The 20,173-nt window shown below is 35.8% G+C and overlaps 3 protein-coding genes, 1 long non-coding RNA gene and 1 pseudogene across 4 annotated transcripts; 2 read left to right on the forward strand and 3 right to left on the reverse strand.

The window, feature by feature from the left end:
* The first annotated feature begins 958 nt into the window (after positions 1 to 958).
* On the forward strand, positions 959 to 3,818 carry LOC140842537 (uncharacterized). Its single transcript, XM_073210515.1, has 6 exons — positions 959 to 1,363; positions 1,822 to 1,902; positions 1,975 to 2,100; positions 2,194 to 2,251; positions 2,351 to 2,413; positions 2,568 to 3,818. The coding sequence occupies exons 1-5, from the start codon at positions 1,083 to 1,085 to the stop codon at positions 2,387 to 2,389; spliced, it is 585 nt and encodes a 194-aa protein (XP_073066616.1). The 5' UTR covers positions 959 to 1,082; the 3' UTR covers positions 2,390 to 2,413; positions 2,568 to 3,818.
* A 1,015-nt stretch (positions 3,819 to 4,833) lies between these two features.
* LOC140803578 (uncharacterized) lies at positions 4,834 to 6,419 on the reverse strand. The gene is made up of 4 exons (XM_073159479.1): positions 6,218 to 6,419; positions 6,009 to 6,126; positions 5,537 to 5,925; positions 4,834 to 5,261 (listed from the first exon to the last, which is right to left on the reverse strand). The coding sequence occupies exons 1-4, from the start codon at positions 6,253 to 6,255 to the stop codon at positions 5,024 to 5,026; spliced, it is 783 nt and encodes a 260-aa protein (XP_073015580.1). The 5' UTR covers positions 6,256 to 6,419; the 3' UTR covers positions 4,834 to 5,023.
* A 2,708-nt stretch (positions 6,420 to 9,127) lies between these two features.
* Positions 9,128 to 11,923, reverse strand: LOC140842539 (cytochrome P450 81Q32-like). The gene is made up of 3 exons (XM_073210516.1): positions 11,098 to 11,923; positions 10,553 to 10,901; positions 9,128 to 9,790 (listed from the first exon to the last, which is right to left on the reverse strand). Exons 1-3 carry the CDS (start codon positions 11,673 to 11,675, stop codon positions 9,179 to 9,181), a joined length of 1,539 nt encoding a protein of 512 aa, XP_073066617.1. The 5' UTR covers positions 11,676 to 11,923; the 3' UTR covers positions 9,128 to 9,178.
* LOC140842540 (uncharacterized) lies at positions 9,667 to 11,023 on the forward strand. Its single transcript, XR_012120432.1, has 2 exons — positions 9,667 to 9,807; positions 10,651 to 11,023. It is a non-coding gene; the product is annotated as an uncharacterized lncRNA (long non-coding RNA).
* Positions 11,924 to 13,331: 1,408 nt separating the features above from the next.
* LOC140803688 (E3 ubiquitin-protein ligase SGR9, amyloplastic-like) lies at positions 13,332 to 15,277 on the reverse strand (annotated as a pseudogene).
* Between the last annotated feature and the right edge of the window lie 4,896 nt (positions 15,278 to 20,173).

Here is a 20,173-nt window from a genome sequence, read left to right on the forward strand (position 1 = left end):
TTTCAATTTTCATTATATGAACAAGATTTGTACCCTATGTACATGAGTACATCGATGTTTTCTGATCGTCCTAGGATTTCTGAAACTATGGCGATCCAGTCTCAATGCAAAAATTGTTTAAGATATCTAGTGCTAAACAAATAATCAAGTATTCGACTGTGCGTCTCATTAGATGATTAAATGAGAGATCCGTTCGTAGATATTTACGAGAAGTATTAAATCCGATTGAAAATCGGAATAGTCGGAGTCGACGTTAAATACGCAAAGTTAAATAAATGACAGCATCCTATGAATGTTATAAATTATACAAATCTCAATAAATGTTTCGGAAATTAAAATTTTTAAACTTTCACTACTTACATGTTTTTTGGATGGGAAAAAACGGATATTTATCTTGTGGATAAATCGTTCTTTGAGGCAAGAATAAATGGCAAGAAAGAGAAAGTGAATGACAGCAATACGTCGAATTGTCAGTGTTTAGCATTGGATGGTAAAGTAATGATCAAGATTTGGCTAAACGTTATTTATCATGTGTGTTCATATAAAGCATGAAGTTCTGCTATTAAATTGTTCAAATCTTAATTTGATTATTATTTTATATAAAAGCTCTTGTATGAGATCGAATTTCTTGAAAATGACATTTAACATAATTTGTAAAATTATATAAGTCATTTCATAAGTATACATGTTATAAACTTTTTATAAATGTGATAATGTCACGTAAGATAATATTTTAAATAAGAATTTCAAACTTATTAAAATAATTCAAGAAATCATGTGTGACAATTAGAAGAGTCTGTAAGCATTAAGCCATAATTAATTATAAAAAAAACTCTTTGTATAATTAATTATAAAAAAAAACTCTTTGTATAATTAATTATTAAAAAAAACTCTTTGTAAATATTTTATTTTATGGGAAAATATTATTATTTTTACATATATTTGATATTCAGAATCAAAGCCAAAATTAACCTACTCGCGATCCTGAGGAATTAATCTGCCATTTCTCTCGACTTTAGGCTTCGTTTGGCTTACTTCACGTTCTAACATTTACACAGAAAAACTCCGCATACGCACGTGCTATGGCGGCGGCGACTGCTATCAAAATCGAAAACCCTAGAAACCTTTCGAATCTGGATTCGGATCCGACGAAGAAAGAAGCCTCCTCAAATATCCGAGCGACGTCTTCCGAATCAGATGCTGAAAAATCGACGGGTAAGATCGAGGAGGTCGATGCGAAAACGAGTGACGTTAATGGCTGCGCTGCGGTTACGGATATCCAGAAGAAGATGAAACGCGCTGAGCGCTTCGGAATGTCTGTCAAGTTCACTGAAGAGGAGAAGCGAAATACTCGAGCGGATAGGTTTACTTTTCTGTCCTCTCTTTCTCGTGAACTTCTTCTCTTTTTTTTTCAGTGTGTTTAGTATTTGACGATTTGTGCCAGGATTAAGCTTAGGGTTTGTTACTGGGAGCTTCAAGATGCACCCTTTTAGAGTTTTGAAATTTAAATTTGAAATTACTTTATCAATCTTCTCTATTCACTGCGACTCTTCTTTCATGTTTCATCTGTTTCTCACGAAGCAGCAATATAGGGTTATTTCATGATGATTAAATACTTTTGCTGTTCAGATTCTAAGTTTTTTACAGCCGGAATTGCTGTTGTTTTGTTGTTCGAATAAATTACTTTCATCTGTGTTGAGTGGTTTTTCAGGAGAGCTGCTTATGCTGTTAGACCTCTATAGTAGCCTCTTCAGAGTATAATAGCAAATAAAATTTACTTATTTTGTGAAACAATTTTTTGGTCGCATGATTTAAATGTAGGTTTGGAACTTGTACGTCCGTCAATGGATCAGATTCTTCAAAGAAAGCAGAGGAGCTGAAGAGGAAGGCTAGGGCTGAGAGGTTTGTCTTTTCTTATTTGATGTTCATGTTTCTTGGGTCATGCTGTTAAAATCGTATGTTGTGTTTCCCTAGATTTGGGGTTGTACATACTGTCTCTGCTGATGAGGAAGCAAAGAAGAAGGCTCGACTTGCTAGGTTTGGGTCCATTTCCAAGCCTTTATCGGTGGAGGAAGATAAAAAGAAAGCTAGAGCAATCAGGTTCTTGTCATTCCCCTCATGGCTCCTTTCTTGTGTCAATAAAACAGAGTTTAGAATAATTATGTGATGGGTTAGACCACCTCTATTCCACAGGTTTTCTAAACAACCTAGTTCATTGTCAAAAGAAAAGGGTGAAAAGAACATTGACGAGGTAAGATTCAAAATTTTTCAGCATCTAGTCTAGCAATTATTTTTCACTTTTATTCTGAGTCTTGGTCTGTTCCCCCATTTGTTCTATTTACAATTTTAGGAGGCAATTATCACAGGCGAGGCTGATGTAGGAACCTAAAGAAACTATTGTTTTTGAACAACTGTAAGACATTGCTTATATATTTTCTTTTGTTCAAATTTCTATGCGCTGTGATCTGGAAAAATTACATCACCTCAGTTCCTCAAAATGTTATTATTCTCATTTCTTTCACTCACTTCTGGCCCTAATTATCATTCTTCTTTTCCATTATTTTCAGGGTGGCAGGTTAGAGTGCTAATGCCATGCTTTCAGATATCTTTCTTTAGTAGCTAGTTATTTTACATTACCATAATAATTACAACACAACTAGGGCATCTTATTTCTGTAATTTTGAAGTTGGTAGTTCTGGTTTACCTGGTGAGTCCTGGAACAACTAAAAGCCACCTCTGTCGAGTTATTTATTGAAAATGGCCACCAACCTTATCAGAAGTTTGAAATACATGGAAGACTAGAATCTCACAAAGTCTTATGCAGAATGGGTATAACAACTATTGTGCGCCTTGATCTTTCTTATGATGATTTTTTTCTTATAATTGGACCTGTGTCCTGACTCCTGATGACTAGTTTTGTGTGATTTTGTACTTTGATGGTGGGCTAGTGTCGATGACACTTTTCGGAAAATTTGCTCAGTAATTTTTTTTAAGTCAAACTAATTTTTAGTAGCAGAAAGCTGTTTAGTGTGAACTCATTACTCTATTCCGACTGTTTAGAAAGAATGTCACAACTCACAAGTACAAGATATATAATCATGAGCCTATTTTATGATATTCTATTGATGTGGTGTTAGACTTTATAGGTCAAGTTTATTCTACTGGCCCATTAGATGGAGTAAAATATTTTCCCTTCCATTTTGCATTTTCCATGTTGATTTCTAATTTTCTATACGTATCTGAGAATTGTTTTCTCTAGCAAGAGACAGTTACTTATATGTTCTCCTGCATTGATCTTTTGTTTTCTCGATATGAGGCATTATGATCTTAGTCGAAAATATGCCACAAATTTTCAAGAATCTTGCAGATTTACTGGCTTGACGGAAAATGGTTTGTTTTTCTTCGGTGTTCTTTTTTCCCCCCTGAATAGTGGGTTGCATATTTTCTATGCGGCTCACGTGTTGACAGAATTAATGCAAGCGCTTGGTAGGTTTTTTGGTACTGTAATTGATAGATTGTTGTGTTCAAAGACTCAGTAGTCTATTGTCTTGTATTATCAAGAGCTACTAGTTGAGAAGTCCCTTTCTGTATGACTCAAGAGTTTCTGATGAGGTTGGTGGTTGAGATGCACACCATTTCTTTGGAGGTGCGTATTGTTTTCTAAGGCCTGACCAGGTGAATCTGCTAGGAACGTCAAGAATATGTTGTTTCTTCGACTGAATTGACTCGGTCTAGCTTATTTTCTTCCATTTTGTTGGTGCTTGTAAAGACGAGGTTTTACTGGTCTGGTATTCTTGTATTGAATCCATTCGTGTTCAGTTTTGTGCCTCGAATGCATGGACACATTTGCTTTTTGTTCAACTGTAGAAACTGGTGTGAATGTGTGTGCTTGCTTATTTTTTTTGCACACCTTGTGTAGAAGTATTTAATAAACATTTCAGTGCACAGTGGAGATGTTTATTTGTTTACACCTCTGCACTTAATTGCGCTGAAATGGCAGTGTTTAGTTGGTTCTTAAGCTTTGCTTCTCAACCATAAAACTTGTGTGAAAACAGGACGAAAATTTGTTCTTGGAACATTGTTGGATATATGTGAGGAGGCCATTTTTCTGTTAATCAATTATAAAGTTTGTTTAAATGTGATATTTTCTATAATAAAATTTTAAAATATCAGTAAAGTTGCTGCTCAGTTCTTGAAACAAGTTTATGTGTGAAACATGCAATCTCGCCTGTCAATGAGACGAGCTCTATATTTAAGAACGATTTATATTAAAGACGTGGGTTACATCAAATTTCAAACTTTTTGAGTCGCCGCTGCTGCACTGTAAATCTCTGGGTTGTTCAAGGGTCTTCAACTCTTGTATTTTTTATCTTCGAATTGGCCGATGGAACAATAGGGCGAGAGAGGTGGTTAAAATATCTAGACATTGTGCGTAATTTTTTTTTAAAATGTTGTGTGTTTGTCATTTAACTTAAATCGAATCTGGCTAGAGAAGCTTCTTCCAGAAACTAGTTTTTATATGTATAATGATATTAGATGCATTAGCTATTTTAAGAAGTGTTAAAAAACACTTTTCCAGAAGCAAGAAGACATCATTTGTGTTTCTTCTTTAACTTTTACTTAAAAAATAAAATTTTTTTTGGCATCAAAATAATATAATAGCTCGTGTTTTTTTACCAACATATAAAACTTAAAGTCTAGTACTTGTTTTTTGTTTTAATTTTTGGCTACTTACTCCATTAAATTGGCCTTCTGTCTGAGTGAACATTGTATGCTAAATTTGTAATATTAAGAATAACATTGTTTCAAATAGACATCGTGACAGTAAATTACTTTAAACTATAAAATAGTAGAAAAGGGTTCACTCATTTTTAACTATATAATCACATAAAAGGATGCGAATGCAACCATTAGAGTCAACAGCCAGAATCAAAGAGTACTTCAATTTAAGCTCTTTATTCCCTTCAGATATATTCTTTAGACGCTAATCTATTCAAGTATAATTGAGCCAAAAAACCTTAGTCTAGCCTACTGTAACCGCGTTGATACATCGTCGTTTCTCCATTGAGCTTTGAAGTTGTTCTTTAGCATTCCTTAGAGCATCGAGGACCTCTTTCACAGTAGCATCAAGAACTTCTGGATCGATAGTTTGACTCTTCTGCGGCGTATCGATTAGAATCAACGCCATCGAATTATCCACATTATCCTCTGAATCTTGATAATCTTCTTGGTTAAGTCCTTCATCAGTCGATGATTCTGTACTGCAATTGTAAATCATTTGAATGGACAAGCAATCAGCATTAGTGCCATTGTACCATAACTACGGTTAAATTTTTGATGTTTTAAACAAGAAGTTGTGCTTGGATTATTGCAATTATCAATCCAAGTACTTTGAATCAAGAGGAAATCGATTTTTGAAATCCTCGATTTTAAAATTTAAAATATCCAAATAATTAAAACAGATTGACTTCATAAATATGAAACTCTCGATTTCAAATGACAGTGTCAGTGAAAAGATGAAATTTTGAATACCAACCCCTGCTTATCCATATTTGAAGAATTTTCTGCCGAATTTAGCAAAAGATCCTCTGAAACTTTCGCGGACATTGGTATTTGATCCGACTCCATTTCAGTTTCCTGCCCATTTGAACCATTTTTGTCCATATTTTCTGATCCTCTAGGAGACTTGAAATGCTCCACCGATTCTTGATTTTCACCCTTTTCTTGAATTTCTTTGGCGCTTGAAGAAGCTAATGACGACTCAGAGGAAATGTCGCTTCTGTCCACTAAAATGGACTGCTCCGATTCATCAGAAACGTATAATAAATTCATGGATTCGAGCTTCTTGATCAAGAATCTCAGTTTCCTCTCGGCCTTGTCTCTTGATTTCGCCTCTTGTTTTAGCATGGTTTCCAGTTGAATCAGCTGTTATTTTCAGACATTAAGAAAGGTAGCAAAATCATCTGGACCTTTAAAACCTCAACTTCATCAAAAGACGGAAAAAGTACCTTGTTCCCTAATTGCTCAGCCTCATCTTTAGCATTTCTTGAGACCATTCTCTCTGCAAGCAATCTTCCCCTTAAAGAATCCACTGTTCTCACAATGTCTTCTTCCATCATTTTCTCACTGAAAAATAAAAATCCCATTTCAAATTTTGGAAAACATAAAAAGGTACAATATCATTTTCCATTATAATTGTCATAAAAAAAAAAATCACCTCCATTTCACATCACCATTGTCTCCTCCTCCTGACATTATTGAACTTCGTGCCTCAAGTTTTTTGGCGCATCAGGTGGGATCAGTCCGTGGAAAACAATGTTGCATACTTTTCTTTATCTCCCATTTTAGGCTTGAAGCAATTGGGAAAACAGTGAGGAAATATATAGTTAGTTTTTGGTACAATAAAATTTCTACTTTGGTATTTGGGCTCTGGTTTTTGAAACAACAAAAAAATATTATATTATATAATAAAATAATTAATTAATTTTTAGGTATGTCAGAGTGAAGCTTTGGCCTTTTCCCTGCCCCCACCATGAATGATTTTCTGGCAACGCCTTGCCTTCTCTCTCAATTACTTTACATTAAAGTAGTAACTGTTGTTTGCTGAACTTCTTGTAACTTTCTGTTTTGATGTACTTTCACCATTTGCCTAATTATTTTCTCATTAATAGTCATTCTAATTACAATTGATTTTATAATTATGTCTCATATATTTGATTAAGATGGTAAAATAAATTCCCCAAAACTACGAATATAATAAGTCGAGTTCCAAATTTGTAAGAATATGTATAAAATACGACAAACGTGGTTGTAATGGCACACTTATTTGTCCGATAATAAAATTTCTGGTTTAATTAATTAATTAATTTTTTAAAATGGAAATTTTTGCTCAATTTTAGTCACGGGAAATGGAGATGTGCAAATTTCACCGCCCCATGCCTCGTGTCACTCTTCGTGCCCTGCCAAGTTCATTTAATGCATATGGTATGGTTTTTATTACTCGAATTATTACTATTATTACTAGTTATTCTATACACGTATCGTGTGTGAAAAATAGAAGTGTGTTTTGAATATAAAAAAAAAAAAACCAAAAGTGTAATATTAATATCATGTAAAGTAAAGTTGTAAGAAAAAATCGATATCTTTCTCAAATAATTACTATCATGTTCTCAACTTTAATAAAATAAAATAGATTCAGCCTAAAATAAATATCAAAACATGATGATTTGAATACTATATAAAGCGCATTCGATCATGCAAGAGCCAATGTCAGTTCTTGTAAAAAAGTATAATTATCGAGATGAAAGATGCAATAATTGACGATGTTTTAACTGTCAATTTTATCTTTTGATAAAACGAGATTGAGCTCCTCTCAGTTTTTTTTTTTTATTTCTGTAATTTATAAGTACTATTGTGCATATATAACTTCGAGGATCACTCGGAAACATTTAGGGATGTAAATAAACTAAACCGTTCGTGAGCTATTTGGAGCTCGGCTCGATAAAAAGCTTGTTTGAGCTCGTTTGTTAATCATATCAAACCAAGCTCAAGCTTGATTTTGAGCTCGACAATTTAATCAAACCAAGCTCAAGCCTAAGCGTATTCGGCTCGTGAGCTCGCAAACATGTTCGTTAATAGGCTCGCGAGCTCGAACTCAGCTCGTTTAGGTGGCTCGTCAGCTCGAGCTTCACTCATTTGTTGAGTTGACAAATAAAAATATTAGTAGTAATAAAAGTTAAACTTTTATGTCTAATATAAAATTAGTTTATAGATATATTTAATTTTAACAAGCTCGAATCAAGCTCAAATTCGAGCACGATTGTATGTTTTACGAGTTCGAAAACGAGTCGAGCTCAAGTCAGGCTTGTTAAATATGATAAACGAGCTATTAATAAACCAAGCTCGAGCCGGGTTTGATTAACATGATAAACGAGCTTTTAACGAGTCGAACTCGATCTTTTCACAAGCTTAGTAATTTCAAAACAAGTCGAATTCTAGCCTGATGATAAAAGCTCGAATAAAGCTCGAGCTCGAGCTCTATCAATCTTAAACGAGCCAAACTCAAGCCAGATAATAAAAGCTCGAATCAAGCTCGAGCTCGAGCTTGAATTAATCTTAAACGAGCCAAGTTCAAGCCTGATACTGTTCGACTTGATTTGGATCGTTTACATCCCTAGAAACATGGCTATCATTACATTATTTCTTTTATTTTTAAAGAGAAAGACATGCTATGTACTTATTACTTGGTCGAGAGATTTTGGGAGTGTTTGGGATTTGAAATGTTGCTGGTGATGAATATTTATCAAACTTGGTTATTATTATTATTTTTTTGGTTGATGTTGAATTTTCTCCATCGTTTTGCTAATGGAGTAGGCCAAAACCAAGCGATGTTAAATTATTATTCCTAAAATATAAATTCTTATTTTATGGATTTTGCTATTATTTTTGTTTTCGTTGTTATTCTATACTTAAAATACGATTTTTATAATAGTAATTTAAATAACTAAATAAATTGGTTTTAACCAATCCTCCCAAATGAACAATTACTTTCTTTTTTCACATTTCAAAAGAATTCTTAACTATAAATATTTCTACAAATAATTTACAAAAATGAAAAAAATTATTTGTCGAACAGCAAAAAAAAAAAAAATAAGTGCGTGTATTTGGCGTGGCCACTTCCACACAGTAAAAAAAATAATTTTGTAATAATAATTGCCTTTTTTAAAAAAATCTTTCCTTAGAAGCTAAGCCTGGAGATCAACTATTCTAACATTCATAACCATTATTGCATTTTCCCATGCGTTCGGGCCATGTAATAATCACCAAATGACCATGGTTTATTAAATAATCTTTCAAATTACTTTAAATTTTTGGATCTTTTCCAAAAAAAAATAATCAAGGGATTGATAATAAAAATAGAAATAATTTTAAATTCAGCATTGAAACTGATATTAGAAACTAAAGATTTTTCAAATCCGAAATAACAAATCGGTTTATTTGTCGAATAAAATTCATTTTATAATGGATTTTAAATCTTTCACGAGTTATTTTTATGGGACAATGAAGTAGATTTTTACTTTCAAATCAAAATCTTCCGACCCAAATGCAATCTAAATATATTACATGACCAAATCGATTAATTTGATAAGAGTACAATTACACACAATTTACTTAATATTTAGTAAACAATTTTCTTAACAAATGGACGTGGTGTACATTTAGCCATCAAGGGTTGTACCTTGGGAGTAGTTACTCCCGGGCCTTCACTCATATCAATCTCCCCAATCTTTTTCCAATCAAAGCACTGGATCAAGGATCCCAGGCCCAGACCAATAGCAGAGATCGCCAAATTTTTGCCTGGGCAGGCCCGTCTTCCTGACCCAAAAGGAATTAATCTATAGCCCAAATCATTCTTCCTCTTTAAGCTCTCAAACCTCTCGGGCCTAAATTTCTCCGGGTCCGCCCAAAATTTTGGATTGTGGTGAATTTCCCAAGAGTTGACTAGTAGTATAGTTCCCGCCGGAATCCGGTATCCTCCCACCGTGCACTCCGCCGAGGATCGGTGAGGCATGATTATGGATACCGGAGGATGTAAGCGGAGGGTTTCTAGGATGATGTGTTGGAGATGTGGAAGCGCCGCCACGTCGGATTCGGCAATGAGGCGTTCGGTTCCGACGTTTGTGTCGATTTCGGTCTGCGCCTTTTTGAGGACGTGTGGATTGTCGAGTAACAGGGAAAATGCCCACTCTACAGCGATTGATGATGTTGACGAACCTCCTTGGAGCAGAACCTGAAATCGCAGATTATGTAAGTGATTTTTTAATTAGGTTTTTTACCATGCTTATTTGCAAATCGGAATATTTTTTTTTTTTGGCGATTTTTGAATCAATTTCTGAAATTTTATTTGATTAACCGATGTGCAATGTATACTTTTTAGCTGAATTCGTAAATCGACTTTCATATTGATTTGACCTACAATGAGACGATATTTTAAATTATATAGGTTCTTCAAATTATTGAAAGAATAAACTCAACTGTCTTGAATTTGATCCCTATCAGATTGCTTTTCTGAAAAAGATGTGTGTGGGACTTAATTGGGGAAAAAAATAAATTCTTACTCAATCATTAGAGTTATTTAATGCCGCTCAATCTTGACATGAACTGGTTCAAATATTCTTGTTTCGTTGTTATTCTATACTTGAAAACTCCAGCATGTATATATATGTTTTAAGGTCTATTTCTTGGCTCGATGATTGTAACATTTTGGCACCTGTATAATATAAAAAGTTAGGTTCCAAGATAAAAATGATATAAAAATCCCATTTTGATTTAGTTTAATCAATGGTATGTCATAATATATCAAGTTAAGTAAAGAATCAGTCGTTAAATAATAGGTTGTCTCCATTGAAGTTGAAATTAAATTAATTATATTAGTGCGTAGAGAAAGTTGGAAGTTGACATTCTGCAGCCTGTCTGTTGCAGCTGAATGGCTGCAGAACAATATTTTTGCGAAATAATAGTGCCTGAATCATAAATTGTGGAAATAACTTACCAAGAGGAGGTTTTTTATGGTTTCGTCGGTGTAATACTCAGGTTCTGATCTTTGCAAGTCCAATAAAACTTCCACCATTGTTTTCTTCTTTCTAACAGTTGCAGCATCAGCTAAGCAGGAACCTTGATTGTCCATCATTCCTCGCTGTTCTTCGAGTACCTTTTGCATAAAATTGTCTCGCTTTTCATGTATTGATGTCAATTTCTTTTCTACATGTTGGAATCCAAACCATCGCATGAAAGGCAAGTAATCGATCACATTCGTCTCAAAGGCCAGATTAGTTGTCTCAGTTGCTATCTCCTCTAGTAAATTGGCTTCTTTTAAGTTCTTCACGCTCTTCCCATAATACCTATGTAAACAAATATATAATTTATTATGCTCAAATATACTGTGAATCTATTTGATTGGTTGTATTTGAAAAGATTAACGTTCATACTTGGCTCCATGGGTCGTTCGAAATAATTATTTTTACCGGCTTGCTGTTGACAGTATGTTTAATTATCTAAGATTCCACGATCTTTATACATTCATAAATTTGAACATACCTTTTCCCCATGATCATTCTCGTCAAGACATTGAACATATACTCGAAAAGAGCTGATTTGACCTCTACAACTCTGTCGAGTTCTTCCCCTGTGACATGTAACAGCTTCCTAACTAGATTTAGAGTTTCATCAGCTCGAATTTGAGATAGCATCTGTATCCTGTGAGAGGACAGTAGCTCAATAGATGAAATCCTTCGAAGGTTCCTCCAATGCTCGCCATATGAGGACCAAGAGAGGCTTGTATAGTTGTAGCCAAAATGTCTCCCGTTGAGAAAATCGGGCCGATTTGCAAATATTAAGTCATTTTTGTTAGTTAAGCATTCTTCTACTAGAGAAGGAGATGAAACAAGGAAGACGGCCCGGGACCCAAGCTTTAGGAAGAGAGCAGGCCCGTATCTCCTGGAAACCTCAGAAAGGCTCCTATGGAAGGGTCTTTTTAGCAAGTAGATGTGCCCGATGAATGGGAGGGCTGGAAAAGGGCTAGGAGGAAGATTTCTTAGTTTGTTTATAACATGAACTGCGATGCAATAAAGGGCCAGGAGTATTACTGGAGAAAGATACAAGCATAGATTTTTCATTGCAGATTGAATTTCTCTCAAATTTATGATTTTCGATTTTGTGGCAAGAGTATTTATAAAGATGGTGGTGTGTCAGAAAGTCAGAAATCATGTAAATCAGTGCCTAGAAAATTAAACTATCAAGTATTTTTCTTCTTAACTTGTGACTATTTTAGAAGCTTGATATTGATATTAAATTGGGACGGTTGGTGCCTTCTCTAAACTGCATGTGGTGATCCAATTATATATGATGGATATTAGATTAATTAATATTTGCGGGGATAGAAGTTGAAGACTACTGGGTGAGGGTTTCTATTTTATTGCAATATTTTAATGATGAATTCATCTAAGTAGTCCACATTAGGTGTTTGAGCCTATTCTGACATCAAAAAATACAATACAATAGAGTACAAGTCAAACTAAAATATTTCTTACATTTTCCAGACAATATGCTTCCAACAATCAATATGTTCAGGTAAGATACGTGTGCATGAAAGTATGAATGTGAATGTGAATGTGGATGTGGGTTTTCAAAATTCACGACTTTATTGTTCATATGCATCTGTTTAATTAAATATTATTTATTATATTTTTTTTTCTTCAATTGAGGTGCATAAATAAACAGTTCCACACATGACAGGCCTTGTATCTGGTATTCCTAATTGGGCTTTGAGCAACCATGGATGGGTTGGATTGGGTTCTAGTCTGAAATCGACAACACATTTTGTCATATATTTAAAACTTGTTGGGACAATGAAAATATATCAGGGAAAGAGAATCCAAAGTGTGTGTGATATCTGATGTACCACTTCAATGCCACTCAAAGGGATCCAAAACAAGCAAATAATTGCATAAGCCTAATTTCTAATCTCATACTTTGTCGCTTCCAATTTTAAAAACACACTTGAAATTTTAAACTCAAAATTTTCCCTTTCACGTATCAATCTGAAACAGCTAAACCACACACGCAAGATTCGACGGCATTTTTTAATTACAAATGAGTGATACTCAACAATTCTACAACATTCATTCACTACCACCATTCGTTTCATTCTAATACTACATTCCTGCACAGACATATTTTGTTCTCCGATCAATGAGAAATTGTTGAAGCAGAATAATTGTCCATGTTGGTTAAAACGATCGAATCATGGTGTTTGGACTGCTCTGTTATCATTAGTTATAATTTTTTGCAAAGCGGCAAGCGATCGCTCCCATAATTGATATCAAAGTCAGGGTCATGAGTTCGATTATCATTGATTGCAATGACTTCAATCATTGATAGAGAGATTGTTGAAGTACAATAATTGTCTATGCTGGTTAGAGCGATCGAATCATGTGGTTTGAGATACTATATAGTATAAAATATTTAAGTTACACTATTAGCTCTAGTCATATTTTTTATAAAACGCCAGTGATCACATTTCTTTTTCCTATTGTCAAAAAGTGTTCCAATCAAAGTACCCCACTATGAGATATGGTGGAAAATTACATTTATAGAGTGAGTATATGTAGTTATTACAATTTATTTAAAACTGATGAGAGTAATAATTTATTTACATGTGAAATCTAAAGAATATCACCATCTTGGAGACAAAATATGTAATAATTTCAATTCTATCTGGAAATATTTGCTAATTTTCAATTATTGTCTCCATATCATTTACTAGGCAGTCAATATCGAGTATGAAGTATGAACTAACGATCAATATTGAGTATGAAGTATGAACTAAAGATCATGTGCGAAAGCAGTCGCCATCAGCACCACCACCGGGAATCCTGGTGAGATCCTAAAAAATTAGATCAATCTCACAGCGGACATCTAATGAAAATAATGGCCGAACGGCAGCTCACACTTCTCTCCCTTCCTTCGTCTCTTCCTTGCATATTACTCACTCCCCTCCAGTATGATGGCAGCGCCACCACCGTTGCCACTGCTGCTGCCACCCCTGTTCCCGCCTTTCCCAGCTGACCGCCGCAAGCCATCACATTTACAAAATTACTACATTTGGCCACCTTTTCAATGTACTCGTTTAATAATTCAAACGTTGAGAATCCGCGGAACCCGGACAGATTTAATATGTTATAGGAGACGTGCTTACACAGAAGAATCCGCCATTGCGAAAGCGTGTTTCGAGCAGTTCTTGACAGTCGTGTTGATGGAGTTCTCATAGGAGGAGGAGGAAGACGTGGAGGTCTCGGAGTTTAATGCTCGCGAAGGAGTACAGAGTTTGTGCGGCTGCACTGCAGCGCCTTGCATGGAGTTTTTAAAAAGGGTGAGGTTGTACAGAAGGTGGCGAGCTATGAGGAGGGACATGTGGTGCAGCCGTGCAGGGAGAGGGAATGGAGTGGCGGAGGGTGAGAGAGAAAAGGGTCGGGGAGGAAAGGCGTCGGTGGTAGAGGGCGGAGATGGAGTTGGTGAGATAGGAGAGTCTGGGAGGGGAAGAGTGGAGACTGGAGAGGGCTGCCATTATTACGACTCTCCTGAGATTTGGTTTGCATCATAGGATCATGAATGTGTAAGAATATTATTTATAATTAGGCAAAAATGTGTGTAAAACGGTTTCACGGGTTGTATTTTGTGAGACAGATCTCTTATTTGGGTCATCCATAAAAAAATATTATTTTTTATGTTAAGAGTATTATTATTTTTTATTATGAATATCGGTAGATTTGGCTCGTCTCACGGATAAAGATGCGTGAGACCGTCTCACAAAAAAAACATACTATTTATATTTACAGTCTTCGGAAATTTTATACTAAAAAAAACCAATTTTTTTTAAATAATAATAATGTTTGACCTAAATGGGGCATATTGTATCTCTAGTTAAAAAATTATCGTGCAAGCAAAATAATAATAATAATAATTTTTTACACGTAAAAAACTTGCACATCACCAGATAGGATAAAGCTCAAATCACTAAAAATTTTAAGAGTTGACAGTGTACAAACTACTCATTTCAAAGCTTTTTTTAACCACAAAATTTCTATTAATTAGTCGCAATTCACGATTATAATTAATTAAAGATGCCTCTGAGTAAATGGGGGAAGATAATTCAATGCAAATCATTCCAATATTACAATAATTATACACGCCATTAATATTGAATTGCCCTAATTCTAACTTGTTGTGAAACAATCACGGAATTCCCGATCAAGATTAATCCAAGAACTCAAATATACATTCAAAGAAGAATTATGAACAACCCTATATGAAATCTTAAGGACACAAGATATATAGTGGTTCGGCCAATAGCCTACGTCCACTTTGAACCAGGAGGAATCGTATCTTATTAAGACTCTCAAGAATCAGTTTACAGGGGAACGCTTCTGTCAAAGATAATAGAAAGTAATTCAAAGTGCCAGCTTAAAGAAAAATGAAAGCTCGATCTCCTTAAATACATAAGTCCCCACTTGTATTGAATGAGAAGAAATGATTAACAATTTCTCAACTGCCACTTAACCAACCAAGCTTCCTATTATTCAATATATTGACTCAAGTAGGCCCCTGTGCTTCCTTTGGTTGAGAGATGGATATAATTCATCGGTCAATGGTCAACAAACCTCCACCTGAACGATGCATTAACCCCATCCTCTCCCTCCTGGTTCGATCACCTTCCCATCTAAGGTGGCCTGCCAACTCTGAGTAGTGCTCGACAATGTTGAAATTTTGTCCCTGCCACTACCTTTGTTAGCATATCTGCAGGGTTGTCTTCAGTTGAAACTTTGTGAATTTTCACCTTTCCTTGAGACACCACATCTCGTATGAAATGGAATCTTACCTCAATGTGTTTGGTTCTCTCATGATGTACCAGATTCTTGGCCAGTTGTACTGCCCCTTGACTATCACACCACACCACAGCCTCAGTTGCATTTCCTTCCAACTCTTCAACCAAGCCTCTGATCCACAAAGCTTCTTTGAACGCTTCAGTTGCTGCTATATACTCAGATTCAGTGGTAGATAGAGCTACAATTGGTTGAAGTGTTGATTTCCAACTGACCGTGTTCCCGTATAATGTAAAAACATACCCGGTTTGTGATCTTCTTTTATCTTTATCTCCAGCATAATCAGAATCCACAAACCCAAACACCCTCTCATCATTTTCATTCCATTTGTTGCTGTAATTCAACCCAACTTCATAAGACCCTTTTAGATATCTCAAGATCCACTTCACAGCACGCCAATGTTCACGGCCCGGATTGGACATATATCTACTGATTAGACTTGAAGCATATGCAATGTCAGGCCGAGTGCTGACCATTGCATACATTATGCTACCAGTTGCACTGGAATATGGGATTTTCTTCATATCATACACTTCATCCTCAGATTTGGGACTTTGTTCAGTTGATAATTTGAAGTGTGCACCAACAGGAGTAATCACTGATTTGCAATTCAGCATATTGAATCTGTTGAGAACTTTAGAAATGTATCCTTGTTGTGTGATGTGAAGCAGCCCTCTTCCCCTGTCTCTTTGTATTTCCATTCCCAAAATTTTTGAGGCTTGGCCCAACTCTTTCATTTCGAACTCAGAACTTAGAAGATCCTTTAAAGAGTTCATTTCCATCACACTGTCGCTTGCAATGAGCATATCATCTACATACAACGCGAGGTATATTCTGGTCTTATCCTTTTGTCTTTTATGATAGAAACAGCTATCATAAGAGCTTCTTAGATACCCGTTATTGATCATAAAAGTGTCGAACCTCAAGTACCATTGTCTAGATGATTGTTTGAGCCCATATAAGGATCTTTTAAGAAGACATGCCTTATTTTCATCTCCTTCTTTCACATATCCCTCCGGCTGTGACATATATATTGTCTCTTCTAGTTCACAATGTAAAAATGCTGTTTTTACGTCCATTTGCTCCAGCTCAAGGTCATGGAATGTCACCATAGAAAGTAGGACTCGGAGGGATGTGTGCTTTACTACGGGTGAAAATATTTCATTGAAGTCGACTCCCTCTCGTTGAGTGTACCCTTTGGCCACTAATCTGGCTTTGTATCTTGCTTTTTCAACTCCGGGGATTTCTTCTTTAACCTTATAGATCCACTTGCATCCGACTAGCTTTTGGTTATCAGGTTTTTCCACAAGGATCCATGTATTGTTTTTACGTAGGGATTTAATTTCCTCATCCATTGCTAACTGCCACAGTTCACTATCATCACCGTTCACAGCTTCTCTGTAAGTGCTAGGTTCATTACTCATGGATGCAACAGCGGCAGACAGTGCTTGGGCAGATATGTCAGCATATCCATATTTGACAGGTGGTCTAATCTCCCTCCTCTTTCTGTCTCTTGCCAGCCGGTATTGACTCAAGCTTGGTTGGTTCTCACATTGTGAAGTTCCAGAGGTATGTTCATGTTCAAGTTTAACTTCCTGTTGTTGTTCCATCTCATAATCAGATGCCTCATCTTCACTGGACAATCATTATGTTGCTCCTTATCATATATCATCGTCACAGGGTCTGTTTTTAGCATTTCTTGTTCATTGAATACCACATCTCTGCTTATGATCACCTTTGATTTATTTTCATCTTGGAGCCAACACCTATAGCCCTTTACACCATCTGGATAACCTAAGAACACGCATTTCTTTGATCTAGGCTCTAACTTTCCTTCATTAACATGGACATAGGCTGGACAACCGAAAATTCTCAAGTTTGTGTAGTCAACTTCTTTTCCTGTCCAGACCATCTCTGGTGGTTTGAAATTTAATGCTGTGGATGGTGATCTGTTTATGATGTGTACTGCGGTTGCAACGGCTTCCCCCCAGAAACGTTTCCCAAGGTCTGCAAAATTTAACATACATCTAACCTTGTCTAGGATGGTTCGATTCATCCTCTCAGCAACTCCGTTTTGCTGTGGAGTGTGCCTTACTGTCATATGTCTTGCTATTCCAGAGTTTTTACAGAGTTGAGTGAATTCTTCACTCAAGTATTCCAGGCCATTATCAGTTCTGAGCCTTTTAATCCTCTTCCCAGTTTGGTTTTCAATTAGACATTTCCACTGCTTAAAAGTCTTCAATGCATCACTTTTGTGCTTGAGCATATACACCCATACCTTTCTAGAGTAATCGTCCACAAACGTGATGAAATAACTCGCCCCACCCAAAGTTTTTACTGAGGTAGGGCCCCAAATATCAGAATGAATATAGTCAACTGTGCCTTTGGTGTTGTGGTTTCCAGTGTTGAACCTTACACGAGTTTGTTTTCCAAGCACACAGTGTTCACAAAAATCCATTTTGTGAACATAATCTCTACCAAAGGCACCTTGTCTATTGAGCTCATCGATGCCTCTTTGGCTAATGTGTCCTAGTCTCATATGCCACAGTTTAGTCATGTCATTTCTTGTCTCAGAGAGCAGGTTGTTCATGAGGGGCATAGTATTACCTTGAAGGATGTACAAGCCGTTTGTTTTTATGCCCTTCATTATGACTATTGCACCTGATGTTATCTTTAGGACTCCACCTTCAGCCTTGTATGAGTAGCCTTTAGCGTCAAGGCTCCCAAGTGATATCAAGTTTCTCTTAAGGCCTGGAACATATCTAACCTCTGATAGTGTTTTGCAAGATCCATCCTTCATGCTAAGCTTTATGGAGCCAATTCCAGTCACCTTGCATTCTGCATTGTTTCCCATGATCACTTTCCCCCCATCATATTCTTTGAAAGTTTCAAACCATTCTCTGTTTGGGGTCATATGAAAAGTGCATCCCGAGTCCAAGATCCATTCACTTTCCACTCGATCACTTGTAATGGCCAACACATCTGAATTCTCATAACCATCAGAGACCATGGCTTCATCTGCAGAATCCGTCTCTTTTGTCTTCCACTTCCTTTTTCTTTCGGGACAGTCTCTTTGGAAATGTCCTTCCTTGTGGCAGGTAAAACATTTCAACCGTGCCCATGATTTTGATCTGCTTCTTCCCCTTCTATTATCGTTTTTATGATTTCTTCTTTCGAGTCTTCCTCTTGTCATCAATGCTTCTCCATCTCCTTCCTCTTTTATTGCCTTCCCATTCATTTCTTTGGCCTTGAGGGCAGTCTGGACTTCATCCAGAGATATATTTTCGCGGGCATATTTCATTGTATCCACGAAGATTGAGTAAGCCTTGGGCAATGAATTCAGAACCAATATCTCCTTGTCTTCATCATCTATTCTGATATCAAGATTTTCCAAGGAGATAACTGTCTTGTTGAATTCATCCAGGTTGTCCTCAATTGACATGCCCTCCGTCATTTTGAATCCGAACAATTTTTCTTTGAGATGGATTCTATTGAAAAGAGTATTCGTCATATATAATTGTTCAAGCTTGAGCCATACCCCTGCAGCCGTGGATTCTTTATCCACCTCACGAAGAACACGATCACCAAGATGCAAAATAATTGTGCTATACGCTTGTTCCAGCATATCCGCCCTTTCTTCGGTGCTTAAGTTTGATGGTAACTTCTCTTCTCCCTCAAGAGCTTTAGCAACTTTCATTTGTACCAAGATTGCTCTCATCCTCTTTCTCCAGATTGAGAAATCCGACTTTCCATCAAACCTTTCAATATCTGCCTTGGTCACCCCCATTCGGGACATCTTCGTGAAATCTTCAACCGAGCTCTGATACCAATTTGTTGTGAAACAATCACAGAATTCCCGATCAAGATTAATCCAAGAACTCAAATATACATTCAAAGAAGAATTATGAACAACCCTATATGAAATCTTAAGGACACAAGATATATAGTGGTTCGGCCAATAGCCTACGTCCACTTTGAACCAGGAGGAATCGTATCTTATTAAGACTCTCAAGAATCAGTTTACAGGGGAACGCTTCTGTCAAAGATAATAGAAAGTAATTCAAAGTGCCAGCTTAAAGAAAAATGAAAGCTCGATCTCCTTAAATACATAAGTTCCCACTTGTATTGAATGAGAAGAAATGATTAACAATTTCTCAACTGCCACTTAACCAACCAAGCTTCCTATTATTCAATATATTGACTCAAGTAGGCCCCTGTGCTTCCTTTGGTTGAGAGATGGATATAATTCATCGGTCAATGGTCAACATAACTGGATTGTTGAAATCTTGGTTTCAATTTCACCAAACTATTTACTCCATCTGTTCCAAATATATAGACTTTTTTTTGCCACAAATTAAAATGTCATCAGAACAACAAATTTTACAAACAATTTTTTTTATCCCTGTTTATTTCATTCAAGAAATTGTTGCACATATTTCAAATACTTAGTTAATATGTGTATTAGTACAAAAAAAATAAAATTAGAAGAGATGTTACTACATTAAGAAACTGAACTATATATTTGAGACAACCGAAAATGAAAACACAACTCATATATTTGATATGGAGGGAATATATCATTGTATTCTGAATTAGCATTCAAAATGAAAAATCCATAAATATAGATTTGTCTAAAATTTTAGAAACACGAAATTGTTCATTTAAGATTTAATTAACTAGGTTTCAAAAAAAAGTTTAATTAAGTACAATAATCTCAACATCACTCACCATAG

Source organism: Primulina eburnea, chromosome 10 (assembly GCF_022965805.1).
Source record: "Primulina eburnea isolate SZY01 chromosome 10, ASM2296580v1, whole genome shotgun sequence".
Taxonomy (NCBI): domain Eukaryota; kingdom Viridiplantae; phylum Streptophyta; class Magnoliopsida; order Lamiales; family Gesneriaceae; genus Primulina; species Primulina eburnea.